We start from the raw sequence: 17701 nt of genomic DNA, 5'->3' as shown, positions 1-17701 counted from the left end.
GCAACTTTGATAAACTAAGGGCCCGGGGGAAACCGGTCTTTCTTGTGAAATCCCCGCTGAGATTGTAGGCTTGTCATATATGTTTGTTATCCACCCCCTTCCCACCCCCACCCCCCCCCCACCCCCGTCAAAAAAGAAATCAGTATATCAGCAGCAGTCCCCCAGCAGCAGGCCCTCTCTCTCCGTGGCCTCTCTAGGGCTTTTCTCCTTCCCCTGATGAGAGGTCCCTGCAGTTGTGAGGAAAGAAAGGCACACAGTGATGAGGAAGATGGTTAAATGCTGCTGCCTTTTCCTCCCGCAGCCTCGTCATCCAGTGGAGATTTGTGAACAGGGTCCAGAAGCAAATGAACGCCTTCCTGGAGGTGAGTTGTGCTCGCTAGGAATGCCCGCCTGTGCCTTTCGGTTGAGAGAGGGCAACTCTTTTCATTGGGGGGTGAGGTTGGGGGCGAAGGTGATCCCTGGGGGCCGGGGGCCGGGCAGAAAAGGCAGGACTACCCTATTCACACCATTTCCAGGCTCCAGCGCAGGAGCGTTCCGCCACCCTTTTGTTTTCTTTTGTTCAGTGTTTTCTGGCTTTGCCGCTCTCACTTTTTAATTTGTGTTGTTTTTAAAGAGACATTTTTACACTTGCTCCAGAAAAGCAGGTTCCCCCACGGAGGCTAGAACCATCGTCCTACAGTTTTAGGCGGCACCCAGGGAAGGCTGGGAGCATCTCTGTCTTGGGCTCCCTTGATCTAGGAAATGTGAGGACTCAGGGCAGTATCCAGCCAGGAACAGTGCCTTCCCCTTCATTCGTTGGACTTTTTTTTTTTTTTTTTTTTTTTGCGGCCACCCCCCTGGCTTATGGAAGTTCCTGGGCCAGGGATTGAATCTGAGCTACAGCCGTAAGCTACACCACAGCTGCGGCAACTCAGATCCTTTAACCCTCTGCGCCATGCCAGGGATTGAACCCACACCTCCGCAGCAACTCAAGCTGCTGCAGTTGGGTTCTTAACCCACTGCACCATGGTGGGAATTCCTCAAACATTTTTAACTCTCCTGTCCTTCCCTTGTGGCTAAGTTACTCTCCACCCTATCCAAGGAAGAAGCACGTACTTCTCAGATTCAAGTGCTTGATGTCAGCGATGCTCCCAGGACCTGAGGAGAAGCCCATTGCAGAGAGTAGGGGTTTTTAAAAATAGCTCCCTTTGACCCAAAGTACAATTCCTTTTAAAATCCTGATGATGGGTATTAAAGCCCCAGGTTTACATTATAAGCTTCCAGTGAACCAAGGCAGAGTTCTTGTTGGCCGATGCTCTCTTAAGCCCACCCCAGCTCAGCTCCCTGCACATGGTGAACAAAGCGCCAACCCAGGCAGAACGCTCAAAAAAATTCCAGGACGTAGGGTGTAACCTGCGAGTTAGACGCACTCAAGAACAGCAGGTTTCATCCCACCTGGCCCACCCAGGTAATCACACACTCAGAAACCAGCCACACACCAGGCCAGGCAACGTGGAGCGTCCGTGCTGGGTCACCGCATTAGTCAGTGATCACTAACCTGGGACCTGGGGCAGGTTTTCTGTACTCCCTGTCTCCTCTCTCCTGACCACGCTGCTTCCTCTCCTCTTTCATCTGTATGCCTCCCAGACCTTATTCTCAAATGGCTCACTTGCATGCCTGTGCCTCTGAGGACACCCTGAGTCACAGTGGTGTGTCATAAGTGGCTTTTGGAATCCACCTGCCTGCAGCAACCCCTATTTTCATAATGTTTCAAAAATTACTCAAGTGCCTGAATCTGCTTGAGTCTACTGCTTTTCAAAATTTTACATTGTGACTATGCTGTTTTATTTGAAATTACCAACTACTGATAGCTGCAAATCATCAGTGAACAATGTATTTTTCTAGCTAACTGAAAAAAGTTTATCCTGTGAAATGTCTCTTTCAAGGAAAAAGGTGTTAAGAATGATTTTTTTTTTTCTTTCAGGGATTCACGGAACTGCTTCCTATTGATTTGATTAAAATTTTTGACGAAAATGAGCTGGAGGTTTGTAAACATTTGTGTAAAGGAGATTTTTTAAGTATCTCATTACCTCACAGATGATATTTTAATATTCTAGATTCATAATGTCTCGGCGAGTAAGCTTACATGACTTTGTACTTCAGGTCTTTTAGGGGCTTGCCTGATTGCTGATCGGGGAGTGGGGAATAGCAGAAGTGGTCACCTGTAGGTTCCTGGCCCAGGAGAGGGACGTAGCAGGCGGGGAGGGGGCTCTGAGCTGGTGCACCATGAGGGGAAAACTGCTGTTGTTAGTAGAGCTGGGGTGGCAGCACCCTGTTCCCAGGGCGCGGCCGGCTGAGGGCCCTGCACTTCCACACACCCACCCATGGCATCCGAGTGGGGACTTGGCCAGGAGTGAGTGCGGGCGTCCACGAGGGGCTGTAGAGAGGGGTCTCGATGAACTCGAAGTGGGCTGTGTAGAGTAAGAAGGCAGGTCGAAAGCAGCAAGGTGGTGGTGCTTGTGCACCAGCTTAGCTAGTGCCAGCTGCTTGGTGTTGGTATGGATGAGAATTGGGAATTTCAAAAGCAGAGGGATCTCTCTGCCTTTGTGTTGAAAGGAACAGCAGAAGGAAGGCTGTGTCTGTTAAGAGGCCATTTGATAGGACTCCGTTGCCATTTGTCCAGACCACGTCCAATGATGTGTTTCCCATAGATGGGCTTTCTGTTCTTCTACCTTAAGAGGCAAAAGTCCAGATAGATGACGTCATAGGCATCATGCAGAAGAGGCCCTTGGTTTGATAGAAACTGAGGGCGGGAGCAGTTAATGACCTCGCAGCGTTACCCAGCAGGGTTTTGGCACAGTCAGGCCTGTGAACCCAGCTTTCGAGCCTCTAGTTTAGTTCTTTCTGCATTTTACTCTGGTGCCTCTACAGGAATATCATGCATTTGTCCACGGGAAACCTGCCCTTCAGAGGGTTCGGTAATAAGAAAAGTGGACCTAAGACTGTAAGTCAGAGAAGCGATTACTGCGTTAGTGCTGGTGCAGCCACGGACCTCTGCGCACACGAGTTTGCCGCCCTCACCTGGGTCGATGGGTCTGGGGGAGATGCGTTCCTGCTGTCATAAAACTCGAGTTCTTTTGTGAGTGGGGAGGTGGTTTCACATCTTGAGACAAGTAACCTCTCAGAAGGGGAAACAGCCAAAATAATGAGCAGATGTAAATGCAGTGTGAGAAGATCCTTGAGCGAGGTGCTGAGATTAGCATGCAGGGAAGGCGATCTCGCCTTGGAACTTCCCGTGGGAGATGTGGTGGCCATACAGGTTTTAGACCGGGCCCCTGTTACCGCTGCTGTCTGATCTGCAGCAGGGAGGCTTTGGAACACATGTCCCTCCCTTCGTTTGTATCTGTGCATCGCTGGCCTGTCTTGCTTGGTGCACAACGCGGCTCTGTCCTTGAGGAAGGGCCTTATCTCTGCATGTGTTTCTTTGGCTTTTGAGGAGTGCCCCCTTTAACTCTGGTCCATCTCCCTCCCAGTTGCTGATGTGCGGCCTCGGTGATGTGGACGTGAACGACTGGCGACAACATTCTATTTACAAGAACGGCTACTGCCCGAACCACCCTGTGATTCAGTGGTTCTGGAAGGTAAGGCCAGGGCCGGTCCCTGCTGCTCCTCCTGGGTCGGGTAGGGGGCCCTGTGCTGCTTCCCACGGTCCTGCTGCTGGAAGTCGGGGCACTGCTGGCACCTGGCCTGCTGGGAGAGAAGAGCTGGCTGAGTCCAAAGCAGCCCATCCTGCTGCTCTTCTGTAACTGTGGTAGACAGCAGTCTTGAAGCAGCCACCTGATTAACATGCTTTTGTTTGAGGATATCATTCAGGAGGATGATTCTGAAAAGCAAGATTCAAGAATTGGAACTAATCCTCCAAAGTGTAACCAAGAATGGGAGATTTCTCAGGGCAAAAACATGCTTTGGGACTGACTTTTCCAAGATGCCACTTTGGATTAAAAAACCCTTTTCCCAGCTTTTTTTTTTTTTTTTTCTTCTGGTTAATTTCAACAAACATTATGATCTTTACATCTTTCAATCAAAGATACAGATGAAATCTGCTGTGCTCTCTGTGTTTGCATCCTATTCAGCTTAGGAGAGAAGTGACAGAGAAAGTGGGGGTGGGTCCAAGGGAGAGATGGTAAACTGAGGAAAGAATGGTCACAGGGAAGAAAAGCTGATTATTTATTTGTGTTACTAATAATATATCAGGTGCCAATAGAGAAACATACAGAAAAGAAAAACAGAACCTTCAAATCCCCAAATCCTCGTCCAAGTCTCACTCAGCTTTAAGTTTGAATATTTTTTATTTCAACTCAGGGGGCTTTACCAGTGAAGGCAACTCGATTCTTAGAATAATTCAGATACATAAGATAGATTATGTTTCAGAGGCTACCCTGGCCTCTGTTTTTCTTTCTTTTTATAAAATGTTATCTTTAGAGAATTTGTCTGCAGTCAGCAATCCCACCACATAACCTGGGTTCCCCCTGGGTCAACACTTCTCAAACTGTCTATGTTTATAGTTGGCCGGGGGCCACTGGCAAGCCTCATACAGAAACCTGAGCTCAGGGCCATCAGTGAGTTTGCTTTGAACACCACTTCTTTTGACCAGTTGGCAGAAGAAGAAAGAGACCTTGTGATCTCTCGCTCTCTGAGGGTCAATGGTCTAGATCTTCGGCTGCAGTGTAATGAGGTTGTTTTGCCTGTCTGCATCACAGCAGCACGGGCCATGTGTCACATGGGCTCTACTGACCTTCTGCCTCCGTTCATAGGCTGTGCTGCTGATGGACGCTGAGAAGCGGATCCGGTTACTGCAGTTCGTCACCGGGACGTCCCGAGTACCTATGAATGGATTTGCCGAGCTTTATGGTGAGCAGGACACCTTTAGATTTTGTTCTCCTCTAGCCAGGCATCAGCTGCAGCCCGAGAAGAGTGCCTCCAGGCCCCTAGACAAGTGGACTTTGCACGGACCCTGAAGAGATGGGGCAATGTGCCCTCCCCTCGGCTGTGTGTGTAGTTCCCTTTACATGAAGGGGCAGGGGAGGGGGTCTTTTTTGTTTTCATGCAGAGAGTCCTAACGTTGGTCTTTTCTTTTTTTTGGGGCGGGGGAGAGTTTTGTTTTTTGGTATATCTTAACAAACAACCGGATTTTGCAGAATCATTCCTGTGTTTGTAAACAGAGTATTTAAGGCACTCCTCCCCTCCATGAGGCATATTCAAGGTCACGTTTCATTTTTTTCCCCCCAGAAGTAGTTCGAAATTTAAACTTCACGGGTTGGACTGAAAGGCTGTAGATGTCTGCATGTCCATATGTTGTCACGTCTGTTGTGTTCAGCTTGGCACGATTCCATTCTGACAGTGGCGCAGAGTCTGTGTCGTGAGGTCGTGCAGACCCCTTGCTTGCCCCGTTGTTAAACAGCCTCAGAGGGGGTCTCGGGCCCCCCGCCCCTCCCTTTCCTTTATCCCCTCCTTCACCATGTTCCTCTGCCTTGAGCCCTCTTAGCGTCTATTTTTCTTTGTTCTTTCATCTAGGTTCCAATGGTCCTCAGCTGTTTACAATAGAGCAATGGGGAAGTCCTGAGAAACTGCCCAGAGCTCACACATGGTGAGTGACGGAAAACCACCTGGTTGTCAACAAATAGTATTTTAAACATTTAGCGAGTATGCTGCCGGGCTAGAGGCTGGAATGCTGTGTTCCCTGCCCATTCAGAATTTTGAGTATGAAATGTTAGTGATGCTAATGAAATTAAACCAAGATTTGAAGGGGGTCCTGTATGTTGGAGATGTGAAGGCTTAAACCCACCCTTCCTGCTTCCTGCGGGGAGTTCCTCTCCCAAACTCCATCCTTCCACAGTTATTCTGGGAAGCAGAAATTTCCCTGTGTATCCGCATGTGGATATGACAGCTCCCAGCCTCTCAACAGACTGGGTTTTTCCTCCCACCTTGAATTGGTCCAGAACTATGGATAAATTCCCTGTAGCCACATTAGTTAAAGGCCTTCCATGGCCAGCCAGAACTCATCAGTCACTGGGATTTGGTAGCGTCATTGGCCCGAGGAGTGTCAGGTCTGACCAAGGACCCCTGCCCAGGGAGACGCGCTGGCACAGCTGCGCTGAGGAGTTCTCCAGGCTGCAGGGTAGAGGGAGAGTTCTGTGAAACCCAGCACAGAGGGGACCTCAGGAGCTCTTGCCATTCAGGGTGCTGTGTCCCTCAGGCTGGTTTCCCCTCAGGCTTTGCTCTCCTGCTCTTAGGAGGCAGGTGGCGGGGTCCTGTGGGACACATTCTGACCATGCAGTGGCTTCCCTGCCCACAACAGACCAGCGCAGCCAGAAGAGAGGGCTCCCCAAAGGGCATTTGTAGAAAACAGGCCTGGAGAGGTGTTGTGCTTCTGTTTGATTCCCTCACCTCACCGGAAAGCACGTTTTTTTCCCTGTCTGGACCATTCACATGACTCTGAATGACGTGGATGTGGTCACTGCCGTCAGCACCAGAGAGCAGGCGACTCCAGCTAATGCTGGCCGATCATCAGGCAGTCTGTCCTTGATTCTCAGGGAGGATGTCTTGGCCATTTAGAGCTCTTGCTCCAAACAGTTTCAGAGTCCAGTGTAGCTTTCTGGGTTCTGGAGCCTTCATATGAAAGGTAGTCACACTGAAACTGAGACGAGTCCCAGGGCTGTCAGGATAGGTTCGGAGCTCCCAGACTCCCAGTCTGGTCATAAGAAAAAGGATTAAGAGCTGCATCCACTGTGGGTCAGGCCCTTGACCTTAGCAGCGGCATTCCTGTGGGCTCCTGGGAGAGACTTGCTCATGAGCACGTGGCTCGCAGACCCAAATCACAGGATTTGAACTCAGGTCTGCTAGGATTAGACTCTGCGGTCACCCTGACCACTGCGGTCAAGCTGTTGCCTTGGTGATAGGATTCACTTTCCAGATTTTTCTACGTGAACCAAGTAACTGAGTATTCATCCCACGTCCCTCTGTGGCCCTCTATACAGACGCCTTGCTGTGGAATGCTTCTTCTTTTCAGGGTCCACATGCTGAGCCAGCACGAACATATGGTGCTGCCCAGATAAGACCCTGAATTCAAAAGTTCTCAATCTTGGCTGCACGTTGGAACCACCTACAAAGCATAAAAAAAAAAAAAAAAAATTCTGTTACCGGAGCCCCACTTCCAAAGATTTTGACCTAGTTGGTGTGGTGTGTGACCTGGGCTGTGGGGTTTACAGGGCTCCCCAGGTGATTGGTGAGGTCTGCTGGGGTTTGAAATCACTGCTCTTCCTCAGGAAGGACACTGGAGGAAAGCACTCCCACAGGCTCTGACCAAAGCCTGTCTTCTTCCATGTATGTCACAGAATTACAGCCACCAGAGAGTTTTCCTAATGGTGCCTTCCCCACTGGAAGAGGCGAGCATATTTCTACCCAGGTGACACCAGCTGGCAGGCTGCGATTCACTGTTTTTTTCTGCTGCGTGGTGTTCCTTCCATCCAGCCTGGGTCCGACTGTAACGCAGAAAACAGGAGCTTTGCTGGCTTCTTCACAGAAACAGCCATATATGTGGCTAAATAAAATCTAGCCATATGTATGTTTAATTTCTTCCCTGTTTTGTGGAAATATGAAGTACACAGTTAAGCTTCAAAATTAAAACCTGATTTACTAGGAGAGCCGGGACTGATGGAGCTGCTTCTTCCTCTCTTTTCATGAGGCTCTCAGATTGTAGCTGTTGAGTATCTTGAGGTTAAAGGGCTTCGTTGCTTTGTTCTCTTAAAGGTCACTGCTTGGATATATAAAATTCCGCTTTACTAATAAGAGACCCTCTTAAAAATAATCTCCTTCAGCGCCCACATCTTCCCCACGACAAAGCTAAAGCCACTGAGGGTAGTGAGGTCACACAGCTTGTTGGTGATGGCCCAGAGCCAGACGCCTGCCTCCTGACATCAGGAGTAATGGGAACACTTACTAAGCACTTACTGTGTTCCAGGCATTGTCCTAAGTACTTCATGTGTATTAACTCATATCATCGTCCCAGCAGTTCTGAGAGGTAGGCCTTGATATTACCTGCTTCTTACAGATGAGGAAACTGAGGCACAGGATGCTAACATAATTCCAGAGCTCAGTTCTTAACACTCCCCTGTTTGCCTCTCTCTCCGTTATTCCAGTATTCCTCCAGCCTGAATAATGCGTGGACCTTGTTAAATGTTTTATCAAAGTATAGTTGATTTACAGTGTTCCTTCAATTTCTGCTGTGCATCAAAGGAATCCAGCCACGCAGACTCACCCATTCTTTTTTTTTTTGTCCTAACCCAGAACCCCAACACAGTTCCCTGTGCTGTACAGCAGGACCCCACCCCCCCATCTGTTCTAAATGTAACAGTCTGCATCTACCAACCCCAAACTCCCCGTCCATCCATCCGTCCCCTCTCTCCCCTCTCCCCCATGACAAATACAAGTCTGCCCTCCACATCTGTGTTGGTTTCTGTTTTGTAGATAGATCATTTGTGCCATTTTTCAGACTCTAGTATGGACGTTTTTTAAAGGGAAAGAGTGGCCACAGGTCCTTGAAACCCCACAGGGATTGCGGGCCCTGGACTGTGAAATTACGAACTTAGAATCAAGACACCAGCTACCAACAGTGACCTCCTGGGAAGGACCCTTTTAAGTGTAGCCTGCAGAAGTGGAATCCTCTCTATAACTGGTGAAATAATGTTTGAGATCCTTACCATGATAAAAACCAAAAATGCTGAACTTCTTTTAGACTTACTCTTTCAGGGTTCCTGGGTTTCTGAGACCTCTGGTTTCTGAGCACCGTGTTCTGCTCTGCTGTGTCTTTTGATGTTTGGTGACAGTTATAAAATCTGAGAGATCAGGAGTTCCTTGTTGTGGCTCAGTGGTTAATGAATCCGACTAGAAACCATGAGGTTGCGGGTTCGGTCCCTGGCCTTCCTCAGTAGGTTAAGGATCCAGCGTTGCCATGAGCTGTGGTGCAGGTCGCAGACGCAGCTCGGATCCTGCGTTGCTGTGGCTCTGGCGTAGGCCGATGGCTACAGCTCCAATTCAACCCCTAGCCTGGGAACCTCCATATGCCGCGGGAGTGGCCCTAGAAAAGGCAAAAAGACAAAAAATAAAATAAAATCTGAGAGCTCAGTGCATCTTCTGAAGCACTTTAAGGGTTGTTAAAGGTTGCAGTGCCAGTGTCTGTTTCTTACTGCTGTAGATGGTCATCGAGTGTTTCTGCACCTGCTTGGAAACCTGTGTCAGTGTGAGGAGGGAGCATTTTAAATCCTGAGGCAGCAGAAGCAGCTCTGGGCTTTAGAGCCAGCCTGAGGCTGAATCTTGGCTCTCATGCTTCCTGTGTGACCTTGGGCAAGTCACTTAACCTCTCTGTGGCTCAAATTCCTCGTCTATAAATAGGGATGAGGCCTTCTCTACCTTAAAGCCTGGTTGCTAGGATTCACTGAGGTGATAGATGAAAAGTACCTAACCGTGCTGGCTCGGGGCAGAGGCTCCACGAATGTTCACTCTTATTAAGGCATCATGAGCTAAGGCTCTTGTGTGACCCCTGTCATGGCAGCTACAGGCCAACAGCCCACCTTCACGGCACCAGTTCAGTGACTGGGACTCTAGTTCCTCATGCCCATGGGGACTGTCAGTGAGTGACAGCGATGGTCACTGGCTTTGGGCACTTGCTGTGTGCCAGGCCCCCTTTATATGATTCGACCCTCCCAGCACCCCGAGAGCAGTCTCCGCATTTCACAGACCAGCGGGACAGAGAGTAAGCTCGCTTGCCTGAGGTCACACAGCAGGCAGGTGGCAGAGATAGAATTTGAACTCAGCCCTGTGGCAAGAACAATCTGTTGTTTGCAGAAGCCTCGTTTGTCTGGAACCTTCAGTCACCAGGGTGACTTGTAACCCCCCTGCCATAGCCTCTGGGTACATAGGAGCTTTTTAAATAACACAGCTTTCCACTCCACGTGTTGATGACTTGCCTGGCTTGGATTAGGGAATGGCTTAGCGGTGGGATCCCAGAGGCACAAGCAGCCTGCATTCTGATCTCGCATCTGCAGTGCTGCTCAGGGCTGAAGCCCGGGACACACTGACCCTCCGCTGGGCTCCAGGCCCGGCATCTGCAGAACCAAGGAAACACCCTCCCCGCAGGGCTGTGCTGATACCAAGCGAGAGGCTATGTGGGAAAGCCCTGGGCTTGGCGAAATGGTGCAGAGTAAGGGACACATGGAAATGGACACAGCCTCGATTCATTCTGCTGCGGAAATTCTTTGTGTTGCAGGGGTTTTGAAACCTCGGTGTGTGTGTCAGTTGCCTTGCCTCTCCTGTCTCCCTTCCCAGCAGAGTTTTCCAGCATCCATTTCTGGTCGTAATAGAGAGGTTTCATGGACTATTAGGGTGTTCTTTTCTCTCCCTCTAGGTTATAGAGCCTATTCTATGTGGGCAGGGTCATCGCTGGCATTTATTTTTGATCATCAGAATTGCTGGATGAGACTTTGATGTCCTCCTCCTCAAAGACCAAGTGCCCCCTTGGTCTTAGTGTAACTAAAGAGGACTGATGATGGGTTTTCTTACCCACACCTTTTTGTTCCTTTTACAGCTTTAATCGCCTTGACTTACCTCCATACGAAACGTTCGAGGATTTACGAGAGAAGCTTCTCATGGCTGTGGAAAATGCCCAAGGATTCGAGGGGGTGGATTAGGTGCCCCTCGCCTCGGAGTGGTTGTTCTTCGAGCAAGTCCTGCTTGCACTTTTGCATTTGCCTAACAGACTCTGCAGAGACCGTGGCAGAGAGCGGTGTGCGGCGTGGGCTCCTGGAGCCGAGCCTTCGCCTGCGACTTGCCCACGTTCTGACACGGGAACCCAGTCCCAGGTCGCGTTCCTGCATCTTCCACCACAAGTTACCAACTGGTTGATGTGTATACTAATTACATTTCAGGAGGACTTATTCTATTTATGTTGTGCCTCTGTAGGCCAAGCCCTTAATAAATATTTTACATACTTTATAATGACAGCGAATGGAATTAATCACTCTCCAGGTATAGTATTACAACTCATGTTTACTTCTTAAAATGATTTAGACCGATTTGCAGATTTTATTTCAGTACAATTAAAGATGTCTCATGTACTTGGAAAAAGTGAGCATATTTTTTTTTTTTTTGTATTTGAATTTCATACCAGGTTTAATGTCTATGACGTTTTTCTTTCTAAAAGTACTTGGACACTCCTCTTCCCCGCTTTTATTAGAACTGGAAGACTGACTTTTGTCCCAAAACCTTCTGCAGACAAATACTTTGAGAGAACTAAAACTATATCCTTTAGGCATCATGACAGTTTTTTCTGTACTCAGAATGAAAACAAACTGGATATTACCTTTTTTTTTTTTTGTACAAATTTAGCGTAATAGCTACAGGCTGAGAGAATTGTGACCTAGCATGGCAAATTTTGTGTTGACTGGAAGGAATCACACCATTATTCCTTAGACGTAATTACGTGTGTGCTATGACACATTTGAGGCAGGGTTGACTAGCCTTTCTCGTAAGAGAAATTACTTAACCCTCCCTGACGCTGTACAGTCCTCCTATCCTATTTCCCTCTTTGCTGTTCGTAGTAGAGACATTTGAATGAAACTCGGCACCACGTGATTTGAACCTGTGGAAGCCAGATCTGTGTAGCCTCCTGTTTGTACGTGTCCGCTAATGGTAGCTAAATAACCAATTTTTGTTCTAACTGCACCGATTCTGAAGGCACTTTATGTACTACATGGAGGTCAAACCTGGTTTGGTTTTGTTTTTCTCATAAACATTAAATGTGACGATGCCTTCCTGGCCCTGCACACACCTTTCCAGTGCAATGTCTGTCAGTTGTGCATCTGGCTGCTTGTGTATAAAACCTGGATGTAAAGCTGAGCCTACCAACCTGTCCCCCCCATTGTGTGTGATTTCTACTCCACTACAGAGATTAATTTAATAGATACTTAATCTAACCGGCTTTTGTTCCCTGTGACGCATTGCATGCTTCGATACTGTGTGCTGCCCGAGCTGGGCCAGTCGTGGGCTGGACAGAAAGTGCGAGACGATGTGGTCTGTTCCACTGGTCAGATCCTCACGAGGATGGAAGGGGCCGCCCCCCAGATTTGATTCTTGGCCCTCGGTGCAGAACTCTGCTCTGTTTGGAGAGAACGCCTGAGTCAGTGTAGGACCCCTGCCGCCTTTAACCTCTGTTGTCCTGGGCCCCCCCCGGTGGCAGTCAGGGGACACTAGACCTCTCCTCTCTTGCCGGTCGTAAATGAGTCAGAAAAATCATGATTTCACAGCCTCTGTTTATGGTGTAAGAAGGATCTTTGGTGTTAGACATTCATTTCCCCAGCGCTGGATGGCTTGCGGGAAGCCACAAATGTTTGTGGTCACAAATGAGTTGTCTGAAGGGGCCGGAGGCCTAGGTGTGTAAAAGAAGGTGGACTTCTCTAGAGTTAAGGATTGCTCCCTTCTCATAGTGATTTTAAGATATCCAGGGGTCATCAGAAAACCTGGGTGTTGAATAATTAGAGGGGGAAAAAAAAAGAACAAAAAACACGGCTCATTTACCTACCAGTGGGATTTTCTTCCTCTTCAGTCAGTGTAACACATGTCTCCGTGGCAACCCTCCCCCTTCTTGCAGCCCCTCAAGTCCAGACTCATGCCAAAGCCTGGAAGCGCAGGGTAGGTTCTGAGAGTGAGTCTGTAATTATAGGGGGAGAAATCTAGCAATTCTTGTCTAAGAACTAAGATTCTTCTGTCATTTTATAATCGGTGTATTCAGGAAAATCACTGCATTTTCGCTAAATGCAAAGTATTGAAAATATGAAAGAAAACCCATTCCAAGATACTTCCTGGGCCAGGAACGGATAAGCGTTCTCGAAATATACCCCCATGCATTACTTGAAAGCCAGTAATTGTGCATGACAGTTCAGTTCATCTAGCCCTTAATATCTGATTGCAGTAACAACTCGAAAGTACTGGGTTTAGAGTCTGTTTGGAGTTTTTTGTTTGTTTTTAATCCAAATAAGGGTTTGTAATTTTCAGCAATGCTCTGTTTCACTTTTAGTCTAAAATAGTGATACATCTTGTTTCCTCTCAATCCTGACGAGCATGCTCCGTCATCTTTATGACGTGCTCACAGGGGGCAAAGAGCGCAGAGCAGAGCGGGCTGCACACTCGTCCCGTGGGCCCTGCCCACGCGGCCAGCAGACCTGGGCAGGGGGCAAGGTCACCTGATCTCGTTGTGCTAGTAGCGATGCTGCTCTGCCGTCCAGGGTCACTACAGCCTCTGTTTTCTTCGAAATGACCTGAATCTAGCTTCTTTAGCTCTCTGAAAAAGAGAGTTGTTGTGGGCCATTTTACCTTGAGGTGAAAAAGGAAGGTCCAGCGTTTATCTATTGCACATTGAAAGCCTTTGAAGCATCAGTCATGGCAACCATCTATAAAAGTCCTGGGTGTTTTCTCTTCCTGCCTCTTGTCGGCCTACAGATGAATCTGGGATGTTCTCCCAGCAGTGGGATTGGGCTCAGAGAGTGTGCTGCTTTTCTGGCTGCTGCCTCCGGAACGAGAGACGATGAGGCATTTGTCTCAGTGCTCTTTTCTTTTCTCCTTAAACACATCCCATTATTTACCCAGGCCCTTCAGTAGCTAACATCAGCTACTCCCTAAGGCCCAATGACAGATGCTTATAAAGCAACCTGACATGGCTATTCCTCCCACATAAGGATGCAGTGACAGATTCTGAGAAATGGTTTGCAAAATATTTGAACCACTTTTGATGTCTCACGTGGTTAAATAGACAGCATGTTCCGTGGCTGTTTGAATTTGCCAGGTCCAAATTGGCTCTTGTGCAAGGCGAATCCGTATGCGGCAGATTATTCATTGTTCTAACAGTAACTAATTGTTTCACACTTGACTCTAGTGTTGGCCTAGGTCTTTTATCTCATCTCTGAAATTTCAAAATCTGTAGAGAGGGCCCGGGTTAATCAGTTTTCAAGTCCCCACCCACGCTGTGCTAGCTCTCCTTGTTTGCCTCTTCTCTCCTCAGCCTGACTCTGCACCTCTGCTGACTCTGGTATCATCTTCTGCCTGGCCAGTAGGGGGTGCTGCTGTGCAGGGTAACTGCCTGACCTGCTCCCTTCCTGACCCCCAGGAGGTCCTGCACTACCTCTGTCTCATTCAGACTTTGGGGTATATCCTGATAAGTCATGTCAAAACTGCCAAATTTTAGGTCTGAGTTTTTTTTTTTTTTTAATCCTTATAAACTCCACTTTGTACTTTAGATTTTAAAACTGGGAAGAAAATGTGATATACTTTGGACCACTTTTTTTAATTTATCAAAGCCTTAATGAACAGTGTATATACATTTGCATATGCCCCACCCACACCCACCCCAGAGTGTTTTCAATGCGTCGGAGACCAAGCTGTAGCATGAGAATGGGGCTTATATAATGTTCTATAGAAAAAGAGAGCTTTCTGTGGGTGGGGAATTTTCCAAGAAAACCTCTCAGACATCTCCCCCTCGTTAAAGATGTTACATGCACAGCAACGCGTGTCTAAGATGCATGTCTTTTTGTTGGTTGCTCTTGTGTTTGTATGGGGTCCCGACAGACTCCAATGACACTGGCGACAGACCTCTGTGTACTGCGTTCTCAACCCATATCAGTGCATCAAAAAGCCTTCTCGTGACCATAACCCTGTGTCCACAGACATCTGTGCTCCTATATAAACCAGTTTGCCCCTCTTCTGCAGACAAATTTCACCTAGATTGTCACTGTTTCTTTCATGTTAACTTTGCACAACTTTGTTCTTCCTCCACTACTATGTATATAATACACACATATGCTGTCCAAATATATCTGTATATATTTGTATAGCATTTTTACACCTTTCTTGAGGAATCCGGTTTCAGAGTTTAGTCCCTTCTACAGTTTTCTCCAAGCTGTGTCCTGAGAATTCTGACCCTGGGAGCCCGAGAGAACCCCCAGGGAGATGATGATCTAATGTGACGTCACCTCTTCATTTTCAGCATCCATTAGCAAATGAAACATGAAAAAAACAGTGACTTTTGAGGTGAAAGAGAGTTTCAAGCATTCCAAATGGATTCTCAATGTTTCGTAAGTTTTTATTATAAACCCACCTCCTACTATAAAGCCAACTATTTGATACAGTGATTAAAAACCAATCTACTTGGAAATGTTTTTAAAGACAACCTATGGATAAATGCTCATTTTCACAATAGAATAGCTTTAAACCGTGGTTGAATTTGATACATACAGGAAACGTTTTGTTGCAGAACAAATCCTTTTTGCTTTTTGGTTTTCTTGAGAGATCTAAAGAGAAATTGTGGATTGTGTTCCTGATGGCAAAAGAGTCATGTGACAAAATGAAGTCTTGTAAAGAAGTGATGCAACTTGTCAAATATTTAATAAAGAATTATGGAAGCTGGAGCTTTTTCTACATCAGGTATTATGGGTTGTCTGATTTAAAGCTTCTTTGTGAATGCATTCTTAATTGTCTTGGGGGTTAAACGCCTGCAGATTTATATAGAGGATGTTCATTTCCTTAATCTCCCTAAAAGTTCCACATCTTTGAAAATATCATTAAAGGCTGCCCAGAACACATGGCTTGAGCTTAATGGGATGTACCTCTATTCTTATCCACCCATCTTATTATACTGGAGAATTAATGACTTTATGGATTACTCGAGTGTTATATAAAGTCCATTCCTGGAAAGGCATATTTCACCTCTAGTTTTTATCCGAACAACCCTCAATTTATGTCCATTCCATGAGACTTGGTAATGAAATCCAAGGTGAGTAGTCTCAAAAGGAAGATGCTATCAAAACCCAGATCTCATGTCAATTCCCTGATAAAATGCATAGACTCAACATTTTTTCTTTTTTTCTGCACTGCTAAGCCTCTTAATGGCCTTACCCCATCCCCTCAAGGCCTGCCAGAAGGTAACATCCAAGCAGGACATGATTTTGTCCTGGCTCCTTGCACCTTGTCTTTTTGAGTTAGCAGTCGACGGTGTTTTGCTGGAAAGATGTTAACAGGCTTCTGAGCTCCTGTGGCCTCCTCCAGCCTTACAGAAGCATACAAGGGAGGTGCGAGCGGATAAAGCCGCTCTGAACGTGTATATGTTCATTCTTAGAGAAAAAGACAAATGATGAGTTCGTGAAGTAGAGGAATAAATCATCATACATCAGTTGCACAGTTGCTAAGTTAGGAAGCCCTTAACCTGCTCTGAAGTCCCAGAGTGACCTAGGCACATCTGAACCCTAAAGCCCCCCAGTAAAAGCCAACGGCAAGTGTGGGTATCCAGGAATTCTCATCCCTGGGGTTGGCCATGGGAAACCGCATCCAAAGAGGTCCTTGGATGTAAGTGAGCAGAAGCCACTTTCCTGTCCCTTCTGTGCTCCCTCATCTGGGAGACAGCACTTCTCAAAAGAGTCTCCAGAGAATCTGAAGCTGTGGAATCTAAGCAAGGACAGGAAAACAGATTGATGGTGACTTATCAAGATCCACTACGAATACAGACTCTTTCGTGAGCAGACTCCAAGACCGTGTCCCGAGCTGGGGGACCGCACAGTGGGACTGATGAGAACCAAGATTCCCTTCCTGGGGCTGACCTCAGGCCAGCCTGCCGAAAGGGGAACTTAGCCTAATCAGCCTGTCACCTCTCACCTTCCTCCCCAGCCAGCGTCCCCAGGCTTCCCTTTTCCTTCAAGTCCCGAGTCTGTCCTGGGAGCAGGTCACAGATGGTGAGGGTGAACTTGACAGGAAAGCAGTGGGAGGCCGCCTCCTGCCTCTGGGCACAGAGGCATCTCTCCTCCACCAGGCCTTGGGTTGGGTTCCCCCAGCAACCAGTGCTTCAGGGAGGAGGTCCGAGACCACTGTGTGTTTCAGCCCAGCCCAGGCCCCTCACCTGCAGGCCCCACAGATGATCATGGCTCCTCTGTGTCCACCTGTTGGACTTTTTCTTGAAGTCTGAGCTGCCTGTTCTAACTTCATTCCCATCCTTGGCCTGGTGTGCGGCCAACCTGCCACTTGAGATGCCCTCTCAGTGTGCCCATGGGTACCTGGCATCTTCAATTATGCAGCCTCAGGGTATCGCTCCCTGTAGGAACAGGGCACAGAGCCACAGAGAGGGGGGCTTGGGGCCTTGATGGTGGGAGGGAAGGTAGGCATTTCCTCCCCAAACCTCTGCTCATCTCACCCCACCCTACTGCCTGGGGGAGCCTTTTCTCTCTGCAGGAGGAGCTTGTCTCAGAGACAAGTTGGCTTGGATGGGGAGCAGGAAAGATGCCAAAGGCAAAGCCATGAAGATGATCACGTGATATGGGAGGCGAGTCCGCTGTGATTAAAGGGAAATTATGCAGCCGGTGATTTCTAAGCCATATCGGACTGTGGGAGTTTTACAGACAGCTCCCAGATTAGGAAGTTAACAGTTTTCAGCCCTGCTTGGCCTTGATCAGAATGAAGAATAAGACCAGCTAAAGGCCGAATCTGCCCTGCTCCACACCCTGGGCTCATCCAGCTTTAATCACACAAGTGCGGCACGTTTGACCCAGAAGGGCCTTGGCCATGTGAGTCCCGAGTTCTTGCCCTTGACCACTCCGACCATGCCCAGTGCTACTGGCCTGCAAGACCAGGT

At 47.9% G+C, this 17701-nt stretch overlaps 1 protein-coding gene across 13 annotated transcripts in view; it reads left to right on the top strand.

Moving 5' to 3' along the window:
* NEDD4L (NEDD4 like E3 ubiquitin protein ligase) overlaps positions 1-15503 on the top strand; it is a 370570-nt gene extending 355067 nt beyond the window's left edge. For all 13 annotated transcript variants that reach the window (XM_047767057.1, XM_047767056.1, XM_047767058.1 and 10 more), the window contains 6 exons: positions 302-362; positions 1964-2023; positions 3513-3620; positions 4794-4890; positions 5554-5626; positions 10622-15503. In XM_047767057.1, the coding sequence (XP_047623013.1) occupies positions 302-362; positions 1964-2023; positions 3513-3620; positions 4794-4890; positions 5554-5626; positions 10622-10724 (502 nt within the window). In that variant the 3' untranslated portion in view covers positions 10725-15503. The remainder of the gene's footprint in view (positions 1-301; positions 363-1963; positions 2024-3512; positions 3621-4793; positions 4891-5553; positions 5627-10621) is intronic.
* Positions 15504-17701: the final 2198 nt, after the last annotated feature.

Source organism: Phacochoerus africanus, chromosome 2, assembly GCF_016906955.1.
Source record: "Phacochoerus africanus isolate WHEZ1 chromosome 2, ROS_Pafr_v1, whole genome shotgun sequence".
NCBI classification, from domain to species: domain Eukaryota; kingdom Metazoa; phylum Chordata; class Mammalia; order Artiodactyla; family Suidae; genus Phacochoerus; species Phacochoerus africanus.
Note: the sequence above shows the minus strand (reverse complement) of the source record. Positions and strands in the feature narration are given on the sequence as shown.